The sequence below is a fragment of the Schistocerca americana genome, chromosome 4, assembly GCF_021461395.2.
Source record: "Schistocerca americana isolate TAMUIC-IGC-003095 chromosome 4, iqSchAmer2.1, whole genome shotgun sequence".
NCBI lineage: Eukaryota > Metazoa > Arthropoda > Insecta > Orthoptera > Acrididae > Schistocerca > Schistocerca americana.
The window spans coordinates 485,954,907-485,975,540 of record NC_060122.1 but is presented as its reverse complement, the minus strand read 5'-3'; the positions used below and the strand labels follow the sequence as shown (position 1 = coordinate 485,975,540).

The 20,634-nt window shown below is 43.0% G+C and overlaps 1 protein-coding gene across 1 annotated transcript in view; it reads right to left on the bottom strand.

Annotated features, from left to right (window-relative positions):
* Window positions 1–229: 229 nt before the first annotated feature.
* LOC124612773 (facilitated trehalose transporter Tret1-like) overlaps window positions 230–20,634 on the bottom strand; it is an 85,807-nt gene continuing 65,402 nt past the window's right edge. Inside the window, exons 4-5 of the mRNA XM_047141167.1 lie at window positions 19,286–19,744; window positions 230–1,182 (exon numbers count right to left, since the gene is read on the bottom strand). Coding sequence (XP_046997123.1) covers window positions 835–1,182; window positions 19,286–19,744 — 807 coding nt within the window. The 3' untranslated portion in view covers window positions 230–834. The remainder of the gene's footprint in view (window positions 1,183–19,285; window positions 19,745–20,634) is intronic.

The window sequence follows — 20,634 nt, the reverse complement described above, 5'->3', positions numbered from 1 at the left end:
TAAATACTCAACAAAATTCGGCTCACAGTAGTCAAGGTGGAGAATCAGGATTAAACAAGTTGCACGTGAGATGTGGATCCCAAAAGCCCACCCAGTGGTAATTTATAAGATACGCCGACGCTCTGTTTTTTTTCTTTCATAAACTACAGGACTAGAAACTACTACATTTACAAGGTTTTCTCGGCGTCATGGCTTATTCGAATCATCAGGATGCCAGAAACAATTGGAGCTAGTAGAGGCTGTATTTGTTATCTTTATTTGTTATCAAGGTCTTGGAAGAGAGAAAATTTCTAAGGAATCAGCACAACAGAGGAAAAGAACGGGTAATTTAATTTGTTCCGCTCATACAACGAACCGAACGCACGTCCTCTATTTATGTCTGAGTAAATGTGGTAGACACGTCGCAACTGAATCCTACGAGGTATGTCCACATACAATGCATTGTAAATGAGGTTCCCATCCATTATACGGAGCCCAGCTTTGTGTATAACGAAGTACACATGTTGTCCAGTTCGCAGTTGGCTGGATTAATCGAAATGATGCCACAGGCCTGCAGACTATCCTTCCTGGTGACGAGGAAGATATCAGCCGAGGAAGTTGCAAAAATTCTTTGTTTTTAGTCAGGCAACTGACGTAGTAGCACCTTGGGAAGCGTAATGTTGAATGGAGTGGGTCGAAGAGATGGCCATAGTCGTTGAGTCAACATGGATACACTTGAAATCTCGAGCTCATCCAAGAGCGATCAGCACAATACACAACACCGAGGGTGTCGCATGGTACACCATAATCGTGTATGGGCTAGCAGCGTCCATCCTCTGCGTCTCCGTGTGTGGGCTACACCTTGATCTTCTGCATCTCCTCTGCCGTGGCGGGCACGTCGGCAGTGCGGCCGGGTTTGAGCCCCGCTATCTCGAGTGCCACCTCCTCTGGGTGCCTGCCCTTGGTCTCGGGAACAAGCTGCCACACGAACACCATTCCCCCCAAGCAGATGGTGGCGAACATCCAGAAGGAGTAGTACAGGTCAAAATAGGTGTACATGAGGTGGTAGGTTTTGAGTGTGGCGAACGCCGATCCGCAGTTGACGATGGACAACACCGACATGGCGACGCCCTTGACACGCGGCCTGAACACCTCGCCGCACACAGTCCATATGAGGGCTCCTGGGCCCAATGTGTTGAAGATCTGTGGGCATACGATATGGCATTATAAGTACAACATTTATCGTTCTCGATAAGCCGAATAACACAATATTTCATTGCATTTGAAATTTGATATTGTTATAGTACTCGTAAGTAATAGCAAAACATCACTGCTTCTTCACTACGAACTTTCAACCTATACTGTTTTTGTTCTGGGAAACTTTAAACCTAACTTTTGCCATCGATAATAATAACGTTTTATCCTGTTTCCGACGGTCAATATCTCAATCTTTATGGGGGGATGAAGACAGGTTTTAGCTAATACTGTGTGTATAGATGTGTATTATCTCCTTTGAGAGTGCTACACTTTACGTTATGAAATAGTGTGTATAGAGACATACAGGGTGTACGGCGTCTGGAGTACAGAAATGAATGGGCAGCGTAGGACTAGTTTCTTACATTATAAAATAACTTCTTGGCAAATATGAATTATGCAAGCCAGTTTAGGCGACACCTGGACCATTTTATTCATATTCAAAAATTTTTGTTCACGTTTAAATCCAAAACAATAATTCGGCACATTCTCTCTCTCTGTGCCCGATCCAACCATCACTTCAGCATAAAAGCTGTTTGTTCTGGTTAGAGATGGTGACAAACAAAGCTTGTCAAACTGTGGCCAATTGGCAATCTCTATGAAGGTTGCCAGAGGGATACTAATTACAAAGCCGCCCATATTGTCGCAATAAATCATGCAGTTCATTTTTCAATAGAGCTCGCCGTATAAACATTACTCATGGCGATAGATTACAATCATTTTATCTACCTTCTTGTCTAAGAGCCAGTACTCAACATCACGCTAAGGTAATAAACATGAAACTTCCATGTGCAGCATATAAAGAGGAGACTGGAAAAGTAAGGAAACTAGTTAATAGAGTAAATGAGTATCTCAAAAAGTGATTGCTTGCAGTTTTATGTATATACATTGAATTCATAGACACAGGTCGTAAAACATTCGTAAGGGATAAGGTTATCTGTTTATTTTTCCTTTCTCTGTATGGTGCAGCTACTAAACAGGGTACTTCAGATACGTTTTGTTTACAGAAAGTTGAAAAGTTCTGAACCATAGTAACTTATGAGCTGTTTCAGAAAAAATATCAGACAGTAGGTTTTTGCATTTGTAGAGCTTCAATGGCTTAGTTAACACTGGGGGATTTAAATTTCCTTCTGTAGCTTCAGATCAAACTTTCTATGAAAGAAATTACAGAAACGGTGAGAGAGATATAGACAGATCAAATAAAACAGTGAGACATCCTCAGTTCATACAGTTTTGGAAAAATAACTTCAGCGTCATAGACTTAGGCTATTACATAAGCTTGGAATTTTGTGTAGCATCACTTTTCACACTTATGATGGAGGTTACATCTCGGGGTATGGACTTCACCGAAAATAAATGCGTTGGGGACCCAATCTCACAGATCAGGGGTCTCTCCAAACGTTTTCGCTTAACGGCCACACTTGCTCTTCCATTAAGTCCCAAGGCCAAGAAATGTTCAAATGTGTGTGGATTCCTAAGGGACCAAACTGCTGAGGTCATCGGTCAGACATACATACTACTTAAACTAACTTATGCTAAGAACAACACACACATTCATGCCCGAGGGAGGAATCGAACATCCGGTGGGAGGGGCCGCGCAACCCGTAACATAGCGCTTCAAACCGCGCGGCCACTCCGCGTGGCCAAGGCCAAGCCCTAACTACAGTGGGTCCAAGTTTTCTTGTGGCCTGATACCCTGGCACGGCTCAGAACTCGTCTGTAGAGCTCAGAATTTTTTGTGACCCTTACCACTACTGCCTGTCGTTATGAACTGACACTGAATGACACCACAGTATACATTACCCAGTGAACTGCTTATTTTTTGACCTTGAGCTGTGGCCTTAAGTTCATTTTATATACATTGCTATAATTAAATGCCACTCGTGAAGGTAGTTGTAAAGTGCTTTCACGAACCTTGTTACTTCCGCGCTTCATTAACATCACAGCAAGTGTTCAGAACTTAGCGCGAGGTGCATATGGTGTCAGCACTGCGGGATGCTTTCCCACCGCAACATTCCTCGCCACGAGGCGGCAATAGCGGTTACTTTTTCATTCCCTGCGATCACCGTTGGTATGGCTCAGGAAAAGTTAGACAGACTATACTTCATTGTACCAACATACTGTAGTGTTGAATTACGCGCAAATTTTCGTTTGAGGACAACACCGTGATTGAGGTGAGGTCAGTGGGTACAAAATAATGATAATAATAATAATATAATAAAATTAAAAAAAAAATGCTAATACATTTGTCCCACTGGTGCTTCCACTGTTCGAAACATTTTTTTCTCGACTTCTTCAATGTTGTCAAATCGGTATCCTTTTAGGCCAGTTTTTATGCGTGGAATTAAGAAAAAGTCGCACAGAGCTAGGTCAGGAGAGTAAAGTGCGTGGAGCAGCGGAACCATGGCATTTTTAGTCAAAAAGTGTTAACAGAGATGGCTGTGTGTGCAGGTGCGTTGTCATGGTGGAGGAGCCAGTCACCTGTCTGCCACAAATCTGGTCTTTTTTGATGAACACTGTTGCACAATCTTTTTAAAACTTCAAAATAAAGGGTTTGATTGAAGGTCTAGCCTGGAGGAACAAACTTTGAATGAACTACGCCCTTGGCATCAAAAAAGCAAATCAGCATTGTTTTCATGTTTGGTTTGGCGACATTTCTTTGGACGGGGTGACGATGACGTCTTCCATTGGCTTTGACTACCGGCCGCTGTCGCCGAGCGGTTCTAGCCGCTTCAGTCCGGACTCGCACTGCTGCTACGGTCGCAGGTTCGAATCCTGCCTCAGGCATGGATGTGTGTGATGTCCATAGGTTAGTTAGGTTTAAGTAGTTCTAAGTCTAGGGGACTGATGACCTCATATGTTAAGTCCCATAGTGGTTAGAGCCATTTGAACCATATTTTTTTTGGCTTTGACTGTTGCTTCACCAGAAATTGTGGATCAGTTTCAAGCTGTTGTTTCAAAACATGACATGTTTCATCTCGACGGTCCTTTTGACTGTCAATCAGAATCCGAGGAACAAACCTGGCAGCAACCCTTTTCATTCCCAAATTTTCCGTTAAAATTCGCTGAATCGATCTCCAAGATAACACGCTAATCTCTGACAGTTGGTCAATTGACTGTCGACTGTCTGTGAGCATAATCTCTCGAATTTTTTCAATATTTTCGGCCATTCGGGCAGTTGATGGACGTCCAGAACGAGGCTTGTCGTCAATCAACATGGCGCCTGTTTCAAATCGAGCAGACCACTCGTACACTTGACTTTTTCCCATACAGTCATCTTGGTAAGCTGTTTCCAACACTGACACGGTTTCAGCTTCATTTTGAAGGAGTAGAAAACAAAATTTCACAGCTGCACGTTGTTCACCTAAACTTTCCATCATAAAAAAATGGAACAAGAACAAAACAGTTCTAGCAAAAACAATCACACCATGTGAACAGAACAACACAGTTGGACAACACAGGCGGCACTGAACTGACAATGAGTTGAACTACACACGCGTGGCGGCAGAAATGCGCACTACACAAGCTCCGCCCACGGCAATGTTATTCCGATTTTTTTTTGGTAACCATCGTATCTACGGCTCAGGGAGCGGGGGTGGATTTCACTTCGCGATTTCTGTTGGTAATTACGAGAAAGCGTCCAGGTAATTTCATTGCTACGGTGATAGCCGATGCGTGTACTGCACTTTACGTACTGTTGCGACTACTTCTGGCAATGCTAAATGTATAGCAGTGAGACCTTTCGGAGGTTAGAGAAATCAATTGCAGTAATACAGCACCAACTTGTGGTTGGCGGCATCTGAAAAGCAAAATATGTTGGGACTAGCCTGCTTTGTGACTACAGTTTCTTGGTGAAGAAGCAGAATTTAAATTAATTAAAAATTGCCTTAAAGATAAATCCAACGCAATTCTTTACCCAGGACCCTTGCGTTTAATACTATTAATTGCTACATCCCTTTTATGTGGATTTGTGTAAATATGGAAAAGAAACGGAAGATAGTGAGTGCATAAATTTTAAAGAGCAATGGGGACATCACTGTTCCGCGGCTGAGTGAGTAGAAAGGTGTATAATTTGTATTGAAAGAATATCAGTAATCAGAGAATAGGTACAATATAAAACATCATTATAGGACTAAACATTCTCAGAGTTATTACAAATTTACCGGAAGCCAAGGGTTAGATACATATACACCTTTGAAATGAAGTTTAAAAACTCAGCAAATGTTGGTTAAGAAAGTAAATGTTAAACCAGAAGTAGCAACTCGCGTTAGCTTTCACTTGGCTCACTCAATAGCAAAACATTGATAATCATTTACTGACGCCAAATTAATACAGGACTGTATGACTGCACCAGTTGAAGCAGTGCCCGCAAAGAACTAATTTATTTAAAAATATCAGTTTGTCAGCAAATACAGCAAACATGGTTGCTTGAAGAGAAAATGTTATTGCTGAAAATATATTGACTCAACTGTCTCAGAAAATTTAATATTTAAGAGTGGCTCTATTTAGCTCTGTAAGAGTCAGCAGATGTTTCAGACACTGCGCAGGCGTTAATTTTTATTCGAGGGATAAACAAAAAATATGAAGTGTATGAAGATATTCTTGAAGTTCGTAGCATTCGTGGAGAAGAAATTTTTAAAGGAATGGAAAATGCTATTCAGAAAAACAAATTTCAGTGGAAAAATTTAAGGTGCATCACAACTGATGGTAGTAAAAAACAAGTGTGGTAGAAATAAAGAAACAGAAAGCGACTTTGGATCAAAGCCATGAATTGTACATTGCATCATTCATCAACAGTCTTTTTGCAGAAACTTCTTGGATATGTCAGAAGTTTGAAAGCTAACTCATGTCCGCTGTTAATTATACAAAACCACAATATTCCAACCTCACCAATCCCGCGCTTGTATTGAAGAGACTGAAGACAATGGCGTAGCTGTGGAAAAGCTCTGATGCAATGCTTTTGTAAGTAGACAGTTTAGGTTTTTATGTTGGTAACGTCACCTAGTGCTCTGTATGAAAATCACTGGCTGTGCTGTGTGCAGTCTGTGGCTGGTGGGCATTGTTGAAATAGTCTCTATTGTAGTGTTGGGCAGTTGGCTATTAACAGCGCGTAGCGTTGCACAGTTGGAGGTGAGCCGCCAGCAGTGGTGGATGTGGGGAGAGAGATGGCGGAGTTTTGAGAGCGGATGATCTGGACGTGTGTCCATCAAAGACAGTAAATTTGTAAGACTGGATGTCATGAACTGCTATATATATTATGACTTTTGACCACTATTAAGGTAAATACATTGTTCTCTATCAAAATCTTTCATTTACTAACTATGCCTATCAGTAGTTAGTGCCTTCAGTAGTTTGAATCTTTTATTTAGCTGGCAGTAGTGGCGCTCGCTGTATTGCAGTAGCTTGAGTAACGAAGATTTTTGTGAGGTAAGTGATCTGTGAAAGGTATAGGTTAATGTTAGTCAGGGCCATTCTTTTGCAGGGATTATTGAAAGTCAGATTGCGTTACGCTAAAAATATTGTGTGTCAGTTAAGTGTTGATCAGAATAGGTAAAGAGCAAAATGTCTGAGTACGTTCAGTTCTGCTCAGCTGTTTGAAAATCAAGTATTGTAATAGGTTTATCAGCACAGTAATTCATTAATTTTTCTAAGGGGAGGTTTCACTTTCAGCTCCAAACACTAATCGAAATTTTCTTGCATGAAAGGAATCGTTCTCTGGCTGAGACAAAAGAATGAGTTCTTATTGAGGTCATTTTTGTTCAGATTTAACTGAAAATGCCAATGACCTTAACTTAAAATTACAAGGAAAGAACCAGCTACTGCATGATTTGTGCACTCATACTAAATACTTTCTTCAAAACATTATTTTGTTTGAGTCTTAACAAAACAAAAAATATTTTATGCATTTCAATACACGCCAAACTTTTAGTCAGCAACCAGAGACTCCATTTCCTTTATATTTCGCAGCTGATGGTTTGAGTACTTCAAAACTAAATTCCCAGTCTCTTTTCACAGATTTTGATGTAATTGCAAACGGTATCGACATTTTGCAAAATCCTTTTATAGCCGATACAGAAACTATTGCCCCAGAATTTCTTAGAAATGGCAGATTTACAAGGTAGCGATGTTTATAAAGATAAATATTAATATTTCTCATTGCCGAAAATTTTTAAGAGTCATTCACTGACACCGCTTGAGGTTCATAATTTTGCTATTAGCTTTTTTCACTTTCGGCACTGCGTATCTCTGTGAAAAAACGTTCCCCAAAATGGAATATACAAAAGTTTTTGCAGATCTAAACTAATTGATGAGCATTTGAGGTCACTGCTGATAATTTCCACTAGTAAACTTGATCAACAACTCTAAACAATTGTATGTGAGAAGTTACAATTACATAAATCTAATTAATTACAATTACAGTGCCTGATTTCATTATGTGAATTGCCTATGTATGTCACGTAAGGTAAATTTTCAGGAAATTTCATATAATTAATTGTGGTTAAAATGTTCAGTTGCATCGTATACGCTAGTTAATGTGTACCTTAATTGGTCATAAAATAAAGAGAAATGATTGTTTTACGTTTGTTTGATGATCGTAATTTGTTCCTGAATCTTACTCGTAATTGACACTCGTTAAGTGAAACACTTTTTTCGGTAGGAATCCATGTAGAATGGGTAAATGCGCTTCGTTCCGATAAAATAGGTACTCAAACAGATTTATGATACAATATTGTCATCTTTTATTTATAGCGCACTACATGTTATTTTAGAAGAAAGTTGTCTAAAGATATTGGTTTATGCCTGTGCTTCAAAATTAGTCGAAAATAAGAGATGTATAATTACTGTTAATGGAATTCGTAACGTGCGTAGCTACTGCCCTGTGGGCATCTATGAATTCGTGTTAGCTAACGACAACAAATCAAAATTGGAATTCATAAGCAGATACTGCTAAGTAAAGAAGGAAAGATCTTGTGACATCGTTGCAGTGAATCTACAACATCGACGCGGAAGCCCTGGCAGTGGTTTGGCTGACAACAATTGCAGCTCGAGGCGCATTGCGAGCAGTACAGCTAACTGAGTACAGCATTGTTGGAGCCTCTACCTTAAAGAGCAATAGTTTACAGGAGAACACTTGACTAATACAGTGTTCATTTACAGTGGCCAAAGGGACCGATTCACGCCAGGAAGTGGTGTCTGAAATAGTTATAAAAGACTGAAAAGAATAACACTAAACTGTCTTCATGCGAAGCATCGTTCGTTAAAAAATATAAAAAAAATCGGTGAGCCGGATATCATGGATATCCGATCCGTCACCGCGGACCGGATTGTGGTGCTTGCGGGCCGGTGTTGACCCGCGGGATGCAGTTTGGAGACCGCTGTGATAGATAACCCTTCAAGTGTCAGTCACAACTCACTGCTCAGAGCGTGGCTCAAGGAGTGCAGTCTTCTTTGTGTCATCCCATATGCGTCCAGTGAGACAGAGATCTTGTGTTATGGTGGATCGCTCAACACACGTCTATAATATTTCTGAAGCCATTCCAACAATATCCAGAACCCATAGCGTGACACATTAGTGAAGATATGGATAGTTCGAGAAGTGCTGTTGACGTAAAAATGGATGAATGTTATTGGAAAATGAATTCTCGGATAATTTTCCAGTGGGTCGTGATGGCAGACAGATGACCCATTTTATCATCGGCCAACTTTTTCCTCATGAGAATAGCACCACCACCCGTCCTAAAGGTGTGTTATCGGCAAGCAGAATGCGTCGTGTGGAAGATAATAAAAATTATGACAGAAAAAATCGAAACAGGTTATATATAAATTATGATAGCCCTGTAACTCAACCTGGACAACGCAAACAAAGTGATGATATTGTATTAAGTGCGGTCATCACCAACCAAAACGCAATTATTATCCAGCTTACTACGACAATCAAAGCATGCTTGAGAAAGAGCAGACGACTGTGCAAAGAATGCATACTCCCACTGTGTTCACTATTAGATGTAACCTAATCCAGAACTAAATAAAAAAATAAATTACGTGTGACTAGGGCCTCCCGTCGGGTAGACCGTTCGCGGAGTGCAAGTCTTTCGATTTGACGCCACTTCGGCAACTTGCGCGTCGATGGGGATGAAATGCGGATGATTAGGATAACAAAACACCCAGTCCCTGAGCAGAGAAAATCTCCGAACGAGCCGGGAATCGAACCCGGGCCCACAGGATTGACATTATGTCGCGCTTACCACTCAGCTACCGGGGACGGACAATCCAGAACTAGGAAAGCATGAAATTTGTCACACATCCTGTTTTACACGTTATAATATAGGCATTACTGTCTTAAAGGAAGAGATTATTAAGGCAAGTGGAAATTATGACTGAAGAAATTATAATGCCATTTATAGAAGTTTTTACTTGCGAAGGACATGATGCTGGTTTGTTAGACTAAACACTAATCCTTTTTTTCTTTTCTGTGGTGAAAAATGACGAAGTGAAGCAGCCAGAAGATATGGTCGGATGTCAAATTTAAAAGAACGCAAAATCCCCAAGATTGGCAAAGTTTTACAGAAGTTCGAAATATAGCGCGTACTTCAATGCGATATGCTTTTAATAAATTGCACAACGAAATTCTGTCTCGAAATCTGGCAGAAAACCCAAAGATTCTGGTCATACATAAAGAACACCAGTGGCGATAACAACGATGAAGTCACTGATGACAGTGCCACTAAAGCAGAGTTATTCCACACGGTTTTCCGAAACTCCTTCACCAAAGAAGATGAAGTAAATATTCCTGACTTCCAAATGGCTCTGACCACCATGGGACTCAACTGCTGTGGTCATAAGTCCCCTAGAACTTAGAACTACTTAAACCTAACTAACCTAAGGACATCACACACATCCATGCCCGAGGCAGGATTCGAACCTGCGACCGTCGCGGTCGTGCGGTTCCAGACTGTAGCGCCTTTAACCGCTCGGCCACTCCGGCCGGCCCTGAATTCCAATCAAGAACAACTACCAAGATGAGAAACATAGAAGTAGATATCCTCGGCGTAACAAAGCAGCTTAAATCACTTAATAAAGGCAAGGCCTCCGGTCCAGATGTATACCAGTCAAGTTCCTCTCAGAGTATGCTGATAAAATAGCCCCATATTTAGCAATTATATATAACCACTCACTCACAGAAAGATCCGTACCTAAAGACTGGAAAATTGCTCAAGTTACACCAGTACCCAAAAATGGAAGTAGGAGTAATCCGCTGAATTACAGGCCTATATCACTAACGTCGATTTGTAGTAGGGGTTTAGGACATATACTGTATTCGAACATTATGAAGTACCTCGAAGAAAACGATTTACTGTCATATAGTCAGCACGGATGCAGAAAATGTTCTTGTGAAACAACAAGCTCTCTATACTCATGAAGTAATAAGTGCTATTGACAGGGGATATCAAATTGATTCCATATTTTTAGATTTCCAGAAGGCTTTCGACACCGTTCCTCACAAGGCTCTTCTAACCAAACTGCACGCCTACGGAGTATCGTCTCAGTTGTGCGACTGGATTCGTGATTTACTGTCAGAAACTTCACAGTTCGTAGTAATAGACGGAAAGTCATCGAGTAAAACATCCGGCGTTCCCCAAGGAAGTGTTATAGACCGTCTATTGTTCCTGATCTATATTAACGACATAGACAATCTGAGTAGCCGTCTTAGATTGTTTGCAGACGATGCTGTCATTTACCGTTTTGTAAAGTCATCAGATGATCAAAACGACTTGCAAAATGATTTAGATAAGATATCTGTATGGTGTAAAAAGTGTCAATTGACCCTGAATAAAGAAAAGTATGAAGTTGTTCACACGAGTACTAAAAGAAATCAGCTAAATTTCGATTACGCGATAAGTCACACAAATCTGAGGGCTGTAAATTCCACTAAATACTTAGGGATTACAATTACAAATAACCTAAATTGGAACGATCACATAGATAATATTGTGGGTAGAGCAGACCAAAGACTGCGATTCATTGGCAGAACACTTAGAAGGTGCAACAGGTCTAGCAAAGAGATTGCTTACACTACGCTTTTCCGCCCTATTCTGGAGTATTGCTGTGCGGTGTGGGATCCGAAACAGGTGTGACTGACGGATGACATCGAAAAAGTACAAAGAAGGGCAGCTCGTTTTGTATTATCGCAAAATAGGGGAGATAATGTCACAGACATGATACGTGAATTGGAGTGGCAATCATTAAAACAAAGGCGTTTTTCGTTGCGACGGGATCTTCTCATGAAATTTCAGTCACCAGTTTTCTCCTCCGATTGCGAAAACACTCTACTGGCACCCACCTACATAGGGAGAAATGGTCATCACGATAAAATAAGAGAAATCAGGGCTCGCACAGAAAAATTTAAGTGCTAGTTTTTCCCGCCGTTCGAGAGTGGAGGTAGAGAGACAGCTTGAAGGTGGTTCATTGAACCCTCTGCCAGGCACTTTACTGTGAATAGCAGAGTAATCACGTAGATGTAGATGTGTTGTTACCAGGCCTGGTAGGGTATATAAGCGGAGTGAACGGCGTCAAATGTTGATTGATCGCTGTGAAAGACACAGAGATGCTACGTACTCGCATGAGACAGCGTTATCAGCACTAGACAGAGTTTGAAAGGAGCCTCATTGTGGGAATACTTTTGGACGACTTATCGAATAGTACAATACCCAGATTTTTGTTTGTTCAGAGGTGACAGAGGCCCAATGTTGGACTGCGTAGGAACGTGAGGGAAAGCACACACTTTTTTCAAGGTTCTGGTCGACCAAGTCTGACTGATACAAGGAAGATTCACCATATTATGTGCCAAGCACATCTTAACCCCTTCACATCTGCGTCTGCCATCCGGGAGCAAGTAATGGATTCCCTGCAACGTCCTGCGTCATCCCGCATAATTGATCGGAGACTAGTAGCAGCTGGACAAGGAAATTACCATCCCATACATAAGCTGTAGTTAACACCACATCACAAACGGCTGCATTTGAGTTGTGTTGTGACTAGGAAGCGTGGACTGCTGATGTATGACATTGCATTGTGTCCAGCGATGATTCGTGGTACTGCACCACTCCAGATGAGATGACTATCATCGGCGAGAATGGCTACAATAAGGTGAGCAGACCATTTCTTGCCGTGCTACAAACAGGCACAATGGTCTTACTCGAGATGTAATGCTATGGGGAGCCATTGGATACCACATCAGGTCATGTTTGGTAGTAATTGAGATTACTACACTATGTGATAAAAAGTGTCCGGATACCTGGCTGAAAATATGTTACAAGTTCGTGGCGACCTCCATCGGCAACGCTGGAATTCAAAATGGTTTTGGCCCGCCCTTACCCTTGATGACAGCTTCCACTCTCGCAGGCATACGTTCGATCAGGTGCTGGAATGTTTCTTGGGGAATGGCAGCCCATTCTTCACGGAGTGCTGCACAGAGGAGCGGTATCTATGTCAGTGGGTGAGGCCTGGCACGAAGTCCGCATTCCAAAACATCCCAAAGTTGTTCTATGGTATTCAGGTCAGGACTCTGTGCAGGTCAGTTCATTACAGGTACGTTATTGTCGTGTAACCACTCTGCCACATGCCGTGCATTTTGAACAGGTACTCAATCGTATCGAAAGATTGAATCGCCGTCCCCGAATTGCTCTTCAACAGTGAGAAGCAAGACGGTGCTTAAAACCTCAATGTAGTCCTGTGCTGTGGTAGTGCCACGCAAACCAACAAGGGGTTCAAGCCTCCTCCATGAAAAACACGACCACAGCACAACAACAGCGCATCCGAATTTTACTGTTGGCACTATACATGCTGGCAGATTACGTTCACCGGGCATTCGCCATACCCACCCCCTGCCATCGGATCGCCACATTGTGTACCGTGATTCGTCACTCCACACAACGTTTTTCCACTGTTCAATGTTTAGCTCCTTACACCGAGCGAGGTGTCGTTTGGCATTTACCAGCATGATGTGTGGCTTATGAGCAGCCGCTCGACCATGAAATCCAAGTATTCTCACCTCCTGCCTAGCTTTCATAGTACATGCAATGGATCCTGATGCGGTTTGGAATTCCTGTGTCATGGTCTGGATAGATGTCTGCCTATTACACATTATGACCCTCTTCAACTGTCGGCGGTCTCTGTCAGTCAACAGACGCCGTCGGCTTATGCGGTTTGTGCTGTACGTGTCCCTTCACGTTTCCACTTCACTATCACATCGGAAACACTAGACCTAGGGATGTTTAGGAGTGTCGAAATCTCGCGTACAGACGTATGACACAGGTGTCACCCAATCACCTGACCACGTTCGAAGTCCGGAGTGCCTCACTCTGCTCTCTCACGACCTCTTATGACTTCTGAGGTCGCTGATTGGAGTACCTGACAGTAGGTGGTAGCACAACGCACCTATGAAAAACTTACGTTTTCGGGGGTGTCCAGGTACGTAGTTACGACGGCACAACTGCACTTCATGGACACTCTATGTCCTCAGTGCTACCTCTCATGCGACTGTATCGTGGTGCCCCATTTCAATAGGAAAATTTTCGCCAAACATGGCACGAGCCTCTATGAACTGTGTGTTGTAGAGGGACTCCTATAGTCTGCGAGATCTCCAGATCTGTCTTCGATGAAACATGTAAGACCAGCTTGAACGTCCTCATTGTACTAGCCAGGATATCAGTGGCCAGTTACAACAGTTACGGGTTAGCTGGCCTCAGGAGAGGATGCAACGGCTTTACTACCTCCTTCCCAACCGAGTTAGTGCATGCGTCCAGGCCAGAGGGGATGAACGAGCTAATACGACTACGTTCTTTGTAAAATTGACTCGTTTATCTAATCACTGAAAAAGTATCAAATACTCTCTCATCCCGTGGAGTTTAATTTTGTTTCCCTTTCTCTTTTGGGTGCTGAACCTTTTTGTTAGGTAGTGTATTAGAGGACGCCCAGATATCCTGTATTCCATCCCACTTCATGTTTTGAGTAAGATCACATTATATAGCAATCGATAATAGATCTGCGTAAGGGCTTTAACTAGCATTAAACTGCCTCAATATGCCACCAAAAAAATCTTGAACGTTTATTGCAAAAATTGGGAACTGTATTGTATCGTCAAAGTACAAGTAGCAGCTAACCTTTTTGTAGAAAACTTCGAGGATAATTCTCTTTGAACAACTGAACAACCGAAATCTTTTTGGAGATGTGTAGACGGTACATCTGTCATATGGTCACAGAGGGTCGCAATGCGGCCTTCGTTTGTAGGGTTCCGTACTTTAGTCGGTAAAACAAATGGAACCCTTATAGGATCACTATGTTGTTCTCTATGTCCGTCTTTTGAGATCCCTTTTTCTCAGAAACTGTTAGCGGTATAGAGCTGAAATTTCTGTAAAAAAGTTTAATCTTCTAAGTCAATGATATCAAAACATTCCGATATTTATGTCACATTTTATGATACAAAGAAATTCATCAAAACTTAGAGATGAACTGTATGTACATAAATAAATTTGTACGGAACTATCAGACCGAATGTCCTACTCGCAGTTACCTGGGTTTTAGAACATCTAAATTCTCTCCAACATACCATTTGTTTCACCAAAAAGTGGATTAAATTAGGAGATTTCCATTTTTTGGATCCATGTTTCGTAGGAAAGAAAAAGCGTCACAGCATATATCGTTAACCAAGACAGTGTATTTACGAACTACTAGCTGGGAAAGGCCGGGTGATACGGGAAGATTTCAGTTAGATTACGTTTTGATCAGACAGAGATTCCGTAATCAGATGCTGGATTGTAAGGCGTACCCAAGGGCAGATATAGACTCAGATCACAATGTAGTAGTGATGAAGAGTAGACTGAAGTTCAAGAGATTAGTCAGGACGAAACAATTCGCAAACAAGTGGGATACAGAAGTACTACGGAATGTCGAGATACTCTTGATCTCTAAGGCTAAAGAAAAACTTAGGTACAAAGAAGCCAACTGCGAAGAAACTACAGACAACAGAAGAAATACTTCAGTTGATCGATGAAAGAAGGAAGTACGAAAACGTTAAGGGAAATTCAGGAATACAGAAATACAAGCCACTGAGGAATGGAATAAATAGGAAGTGCAGGGAAGCTAAGACGAAATGGCTGCATGAAAAACGTGAAGAAATCGAAAAAGAAGCACTGACTGCTTATAACAAAGTCAAAATAACCTTCAGTGAAATTATGAAAGCAAGAGTGGTAACATTAAGAGTGCAACGGGAATTCCACTGTTAAATGCAGAGGAGAGGGCGGATAGGTGGAAAGAATACATTGAGAACTTCTATGAGGCCAAGACTTAAATGAAGTTACAGAAGAAGAAGCAGGAGCCGATTTAGAAGAGATAGGGGATCCAGTATTAGAATCGGACTTACGTTCAAATAAGGCAGAAGGGATAAATAAAATTCCCTCAGAATTTCTAAAATAGTTGGGGGAATTGGCAAGAAAACGACTATTCACGTTGGTGTGCGGAATGTATAAGTCTGGCGATACACCATCCGACTTTCGGAAAAAGATCATCGATACAATTCGAAGGATTGCAAGAGCCGACAAATGTGAGAATTATTGCACAATCAACTTAACAGCTAATGCATCCAAGTTGCTTACAACAATAATATACAGAAGAATCGAAAAGAAAATTGATGTGTTAGATGATCAGTTTGGCTTTAGGAAAGCTATGGGCGCCAGAGAGGCAATTCTGATATTGCGGTTGATAACGAAAGAAAGGATAAAGAAAAGACAAGATCATAAGATTTGATGACCTGGAAAAAGCGTTCGACAATGCAAAATGATGCAAGATGTTCGAAATTCTGAGAAAAATAGGCGTAAGCTATAGGGAGTGATTGGCAATACAAAATATTTACAAGAGCCAAGAGAGGATAATAAGAGTGGACGGCCAAGAATAAACCGTTCGGATTAAAATGGGTGCAAGACCGGGATGTAGTCTTTCACCCCGAACGTTCATTTCGCACATGACAGAAGCAATGATGGAAATAAAAGAAAGGTTCAGGAGTTGAATTAGAATACAAGGTGAAAGGATATCAATGATATGATTCGCTGATGACATTGCTATCCTGAGTGAAAGTGAAAAGGAATTAAATGATCTGCTGAACGGAATGAACAGTCTAATGAGTACACAGTATGGTTTGAGAGTAAATCGGAGAAAGACGAAGGTAATGAGAAGTAGTAGAAATGAGAACAGCCAGAAACTTAACATCAGGATTGATGGTCACGAAGTCAATTAAGTTAAGGAATTCTGCTACCTAGGCAGTAAAATAACCAATGACGGACGGAGCAAGGAGGACATCAAAAGCAGACTCGCTATGGCAAAAAAGGCATTTCTAGCCAAGAGAAGTCTACTAATATCAGATACCGGCCTTAATTTGAGGAAGAAATTTCTGAGGATGTACGTCTGGAGTACAGCATTGCATGGTAGTGAAACATGGACTGTGAGAAAACCGGGCCAGAAGAGCATTTGAGATGTGGTGCTACAGGCGAATGTTGAAAATTAGGTGGACTGATATGGTGCGTAATGAGGAGATTCTGCGCAGAATCGGAGAGGAATACATGGGAAACACTGACAAGGAGAAGGGACAGTATCCAGTATGTAAGGACATCTGTTAAGACACAAGGGAATGACTTCCCTGATACTATAGGGAACTGTAGAGGGCAAAGACTGTAGAGGAAGACCGAGATTGAAATAAATGCAGCAAATAATTGAGGACGTAGGTTGCAAGTGCTACTCTGAGATGAAGGGGTTGTCACAGGAGAGGAATTCGTGGCAGGCCGCATCAAAACAGTCAGGATACTGATGACCACAAAAAAATAAGCCTCTGGATCACGGGGCCTCGGGTTCGACGGTTTTCTCCGCCCTGGGACTGGGTGTTTGTGCTGTCCTCGTCATTCCATCATCACTCGGTGAAAGTGGCGTGACCGGACTGTGAAAAGATTGCGAATTTGTACAGGCTCTCATAACCACGGAGTTGATCGCCCCACAAACCAAATACACTACTGGCCATTAAAATTGCTACACCAAGAAGAAATGCAGATGATAAACGGGTATTCATTGGACAAGTATATTACACTAGAACTGACATGTGATTACATTTTCACGCAATTTGGGTAAACAGATCCTGAGAAATCAGTACCCAGAACAACCACCTCTGGCCGTAATAACGGCCTTGATACGCCTGGGCATTGAGTCAAACAGAGCTTGGATGGCGTGTACAGATGCAGCTGCCCATGCAGTTTGAACACGATACCACAGTTCATGAAGAGCTGTGACTGGCGTATTGTGCAGAGCGAGTTGCTCTGCCGCCATTGACCAGACATTTTCAGTTGGTGAGAGATCTGAAGAATGTGCTGGCCAGGGCAGCAGTCGAACATTTTCTGTATCCAGAAAGGCCCGTACAGGACCTGCAACATGCGGTCGTGCATTATCCTGCTGAAATGTAGGGTTTCACAGGGATCGAATGAAGGGTAGAGCCACGGGTGGTAACACATCTGAAATGTAACGTCCACTGTTCAAAGTGCCGTCAATGCGAACAAGAGGCGACCGAGACGTGTAACCAAGGGCACCCCATACCATCACGCCGGGTGATACGCCAGTATGGCGATGAAAAATACACGCTTACAATGTGCGTTCACCGCGATTTCGCCAAACACGGATGCGACCATCATGATGCTGTAAACAGTACCTGGATTCATCCGAAAAAATGACGTTTTGCCATTCGTGCACCCTCATTCGTCGTTGAGCACACCATCGCAGGCGCTCCTGACTGTGATACAGAGTCAAGGTTAACCGCAGCCATGGTCTCCGAGCTGATAGTCCATGCTGCTGCAAACGTCGAACTGTTCGTGCAGATGGTTGTCGTCTTGCAAACGTCCCCATCTGTTGACTCAGGGATCGACCCGTTGCAGCCTTGCGCATAAGATGCCTGTCACCTCGCCTGCTAGTGATACGAAGCCGTTGGGATCCAGCACGGCGTTCCGTATTACCCTCCTGAACCCACCGATTTCATATTCGGCTAACAGTCATTGGATCTCGACCAACGCACCGAGCGAGGTGGCGCAGTGGTTAGCACACTGGACTCGCATTCGGGTGGACGACGGTTCAATCCCGTCTCCAGCCATCCTGATTTAGGTTTTCCGTGATTTCCCTAAATCGTTTCAGGCAAATGCCGGGATGGTTCCTTTGAAAGGGCACGGCCGATTTCCTTCCCCATCCTTCCCTAACCCGAGCTTGCGCTCTGTCTCTAATGACCTCGTTGTCGACGGACGCTAAACACCAACCACCACCACCACCATCGACCAACGCTAGCAGCAATGTCACGATACGATAAACCGCAATCGCGATAGGCTACAATCCGACCTTTATCAAAGTCGGAAACGCATTGGTACGCATTTGTCCTACTTACACGAGGCATCTCAACAACGTTTCACCAGGCAACGCCGGTCAACTGCTGTTTGTGTATGAGAAAGCGGTAGGAAACTTTCCTCATGCCAGCACGTTGTAGGTGTCGCCACCGGCGCCAACCTTGTGTGAATGCTCTGAAAAGCTAATCATTTCCATATCACAGCATCTTCTTCCTGCCGGTTAAATTTCGCGTCTATAGCACGTCATCTTCGTGGTGTAGCAATTTTAATGGCCAGTAGTGTTTCATGACCATCATCATCACTACTAATGTAGTGCCCCTGCCCAATACTCTCTTTACTCGCGGGATTTTGCCGATTCTCGTTAGAGTTCGAGCCAGGTGTGCATGTCCACTGAAGAGATTATTGTCCGTCTTCACCTTAGTTGTCCGAAAGGACAGACTTCACATACATATATAACGTCTGTAACCATTTTGTTGGAGTAGTACATGTAAGGATTAGTGAAACGAGTTCCTTATGGAATGGACTACTGGTTAAATGCTACCTAGGTGAAATTGATCACTGTGACTGTGGTAAGCCAGTCGCTAATGACAACATAACATTAAAGCTGAAACTCAGTCCAGCACGCTTACCAAGAAAGCGATATGAGCCGTGAGTGGAAGCCAGCCAATGGAAGACACGTCGGCGTGGAGACCGTCCTTCATGTAGAAGTAGAAGCCTTCTGAGATGAGCGCCAGGCAGGCTCCCGAGAAGCACACCATGAGCGGTATCTTGCGCGTGCGGAAGCGCTCGACGGCGACGGAAGCGACAACGCTCATGATGAGCTGGATGACGGCGAGCGAGATGGACGATAGGTCGGGGTCGAGCGAGCTGCCGGACAGCTTGAAGAAGAAGGTGGCGTACGTCATCATGACGAGGAAGCCGCACCACAGCAGCAGCGCCTGCAGCGCCGACGCGAGCAGCAGCGTGCGCCGGTTCACCGGGTCGCACACCAGCTCGCGCATCGTCGCCGCGTATCCGCCGCGCGCCAGCGGGTCGCTGTTGCGCTCCTCCACCGCGCGGCGCATCGCCGCGAACTCCTCCTCCACATCCTGCACAAAGGAATTAACTGTCATGTGTCAGTGCTTCCGAGGAGGCACTGAGGGGTAGGTTCAGCCACCTAATCGGAAAATGTTTTCTCCCCCGTTCAGAATGATGTCTTTCCTCACGGGGCGTGAGGGTTGTGTGTGTATCTGTTGGGTGCAACTGACTATAAAGGTTGTGTTTACAACAAGCTCCTCGCCTAGCCGTGGACACGTAAGGGATGTCTACCGGCTTCTGTATCACCGCCTTTGAGCGTCATGCAGGGGCGTGGGACCAGGACACAGCTCTCTCGAGCGTTTTACGGTCTTTGCAGACCGTGCAGCCGCTACTGCTCGGTCAACAAGCAACTCAGTTGCCATCATGAGGCTGAGTGCACCCTATACCAGTCACCTAACTAAGGGAAACTCCTTGGGAGTACCGGGTGTCGAACCAGAGTCCTCCACATGACACCTATCTAAGCTGACCAATCAGTTATGGAGGCGGAGTTTGCGTTTAGAGATGGAGAAAAATAATCTTGCTGTGTCTACCAGAAGATGCAAGATAGCCATAACCGAGAATAGAATACTTCACAGGGCAAGGCAAGCTCCATAAAGGCTCAACATATGGCATAATGTCTAGACGACACGGACTGTATCATACACTTTTTTAAAATTTTTTAATTTTATTTGCTATTTTCCTTTAGTCTATTATCTATATAAAAGAACAGACTGAATGCTGCATATAGTTGATGTGAATATAGCACATAATATTTTAGCATAATTACAAATATTTCAGTAACAACTTAGCATTATGCTATTTGAAAGAGGAAGAAAAAACTACGTAGAATTACAACATAAAAGAAACAAATAATTAAAAAATTTAGGAAAGGTCTACATATAACCATTTGGCCGTCTGACGT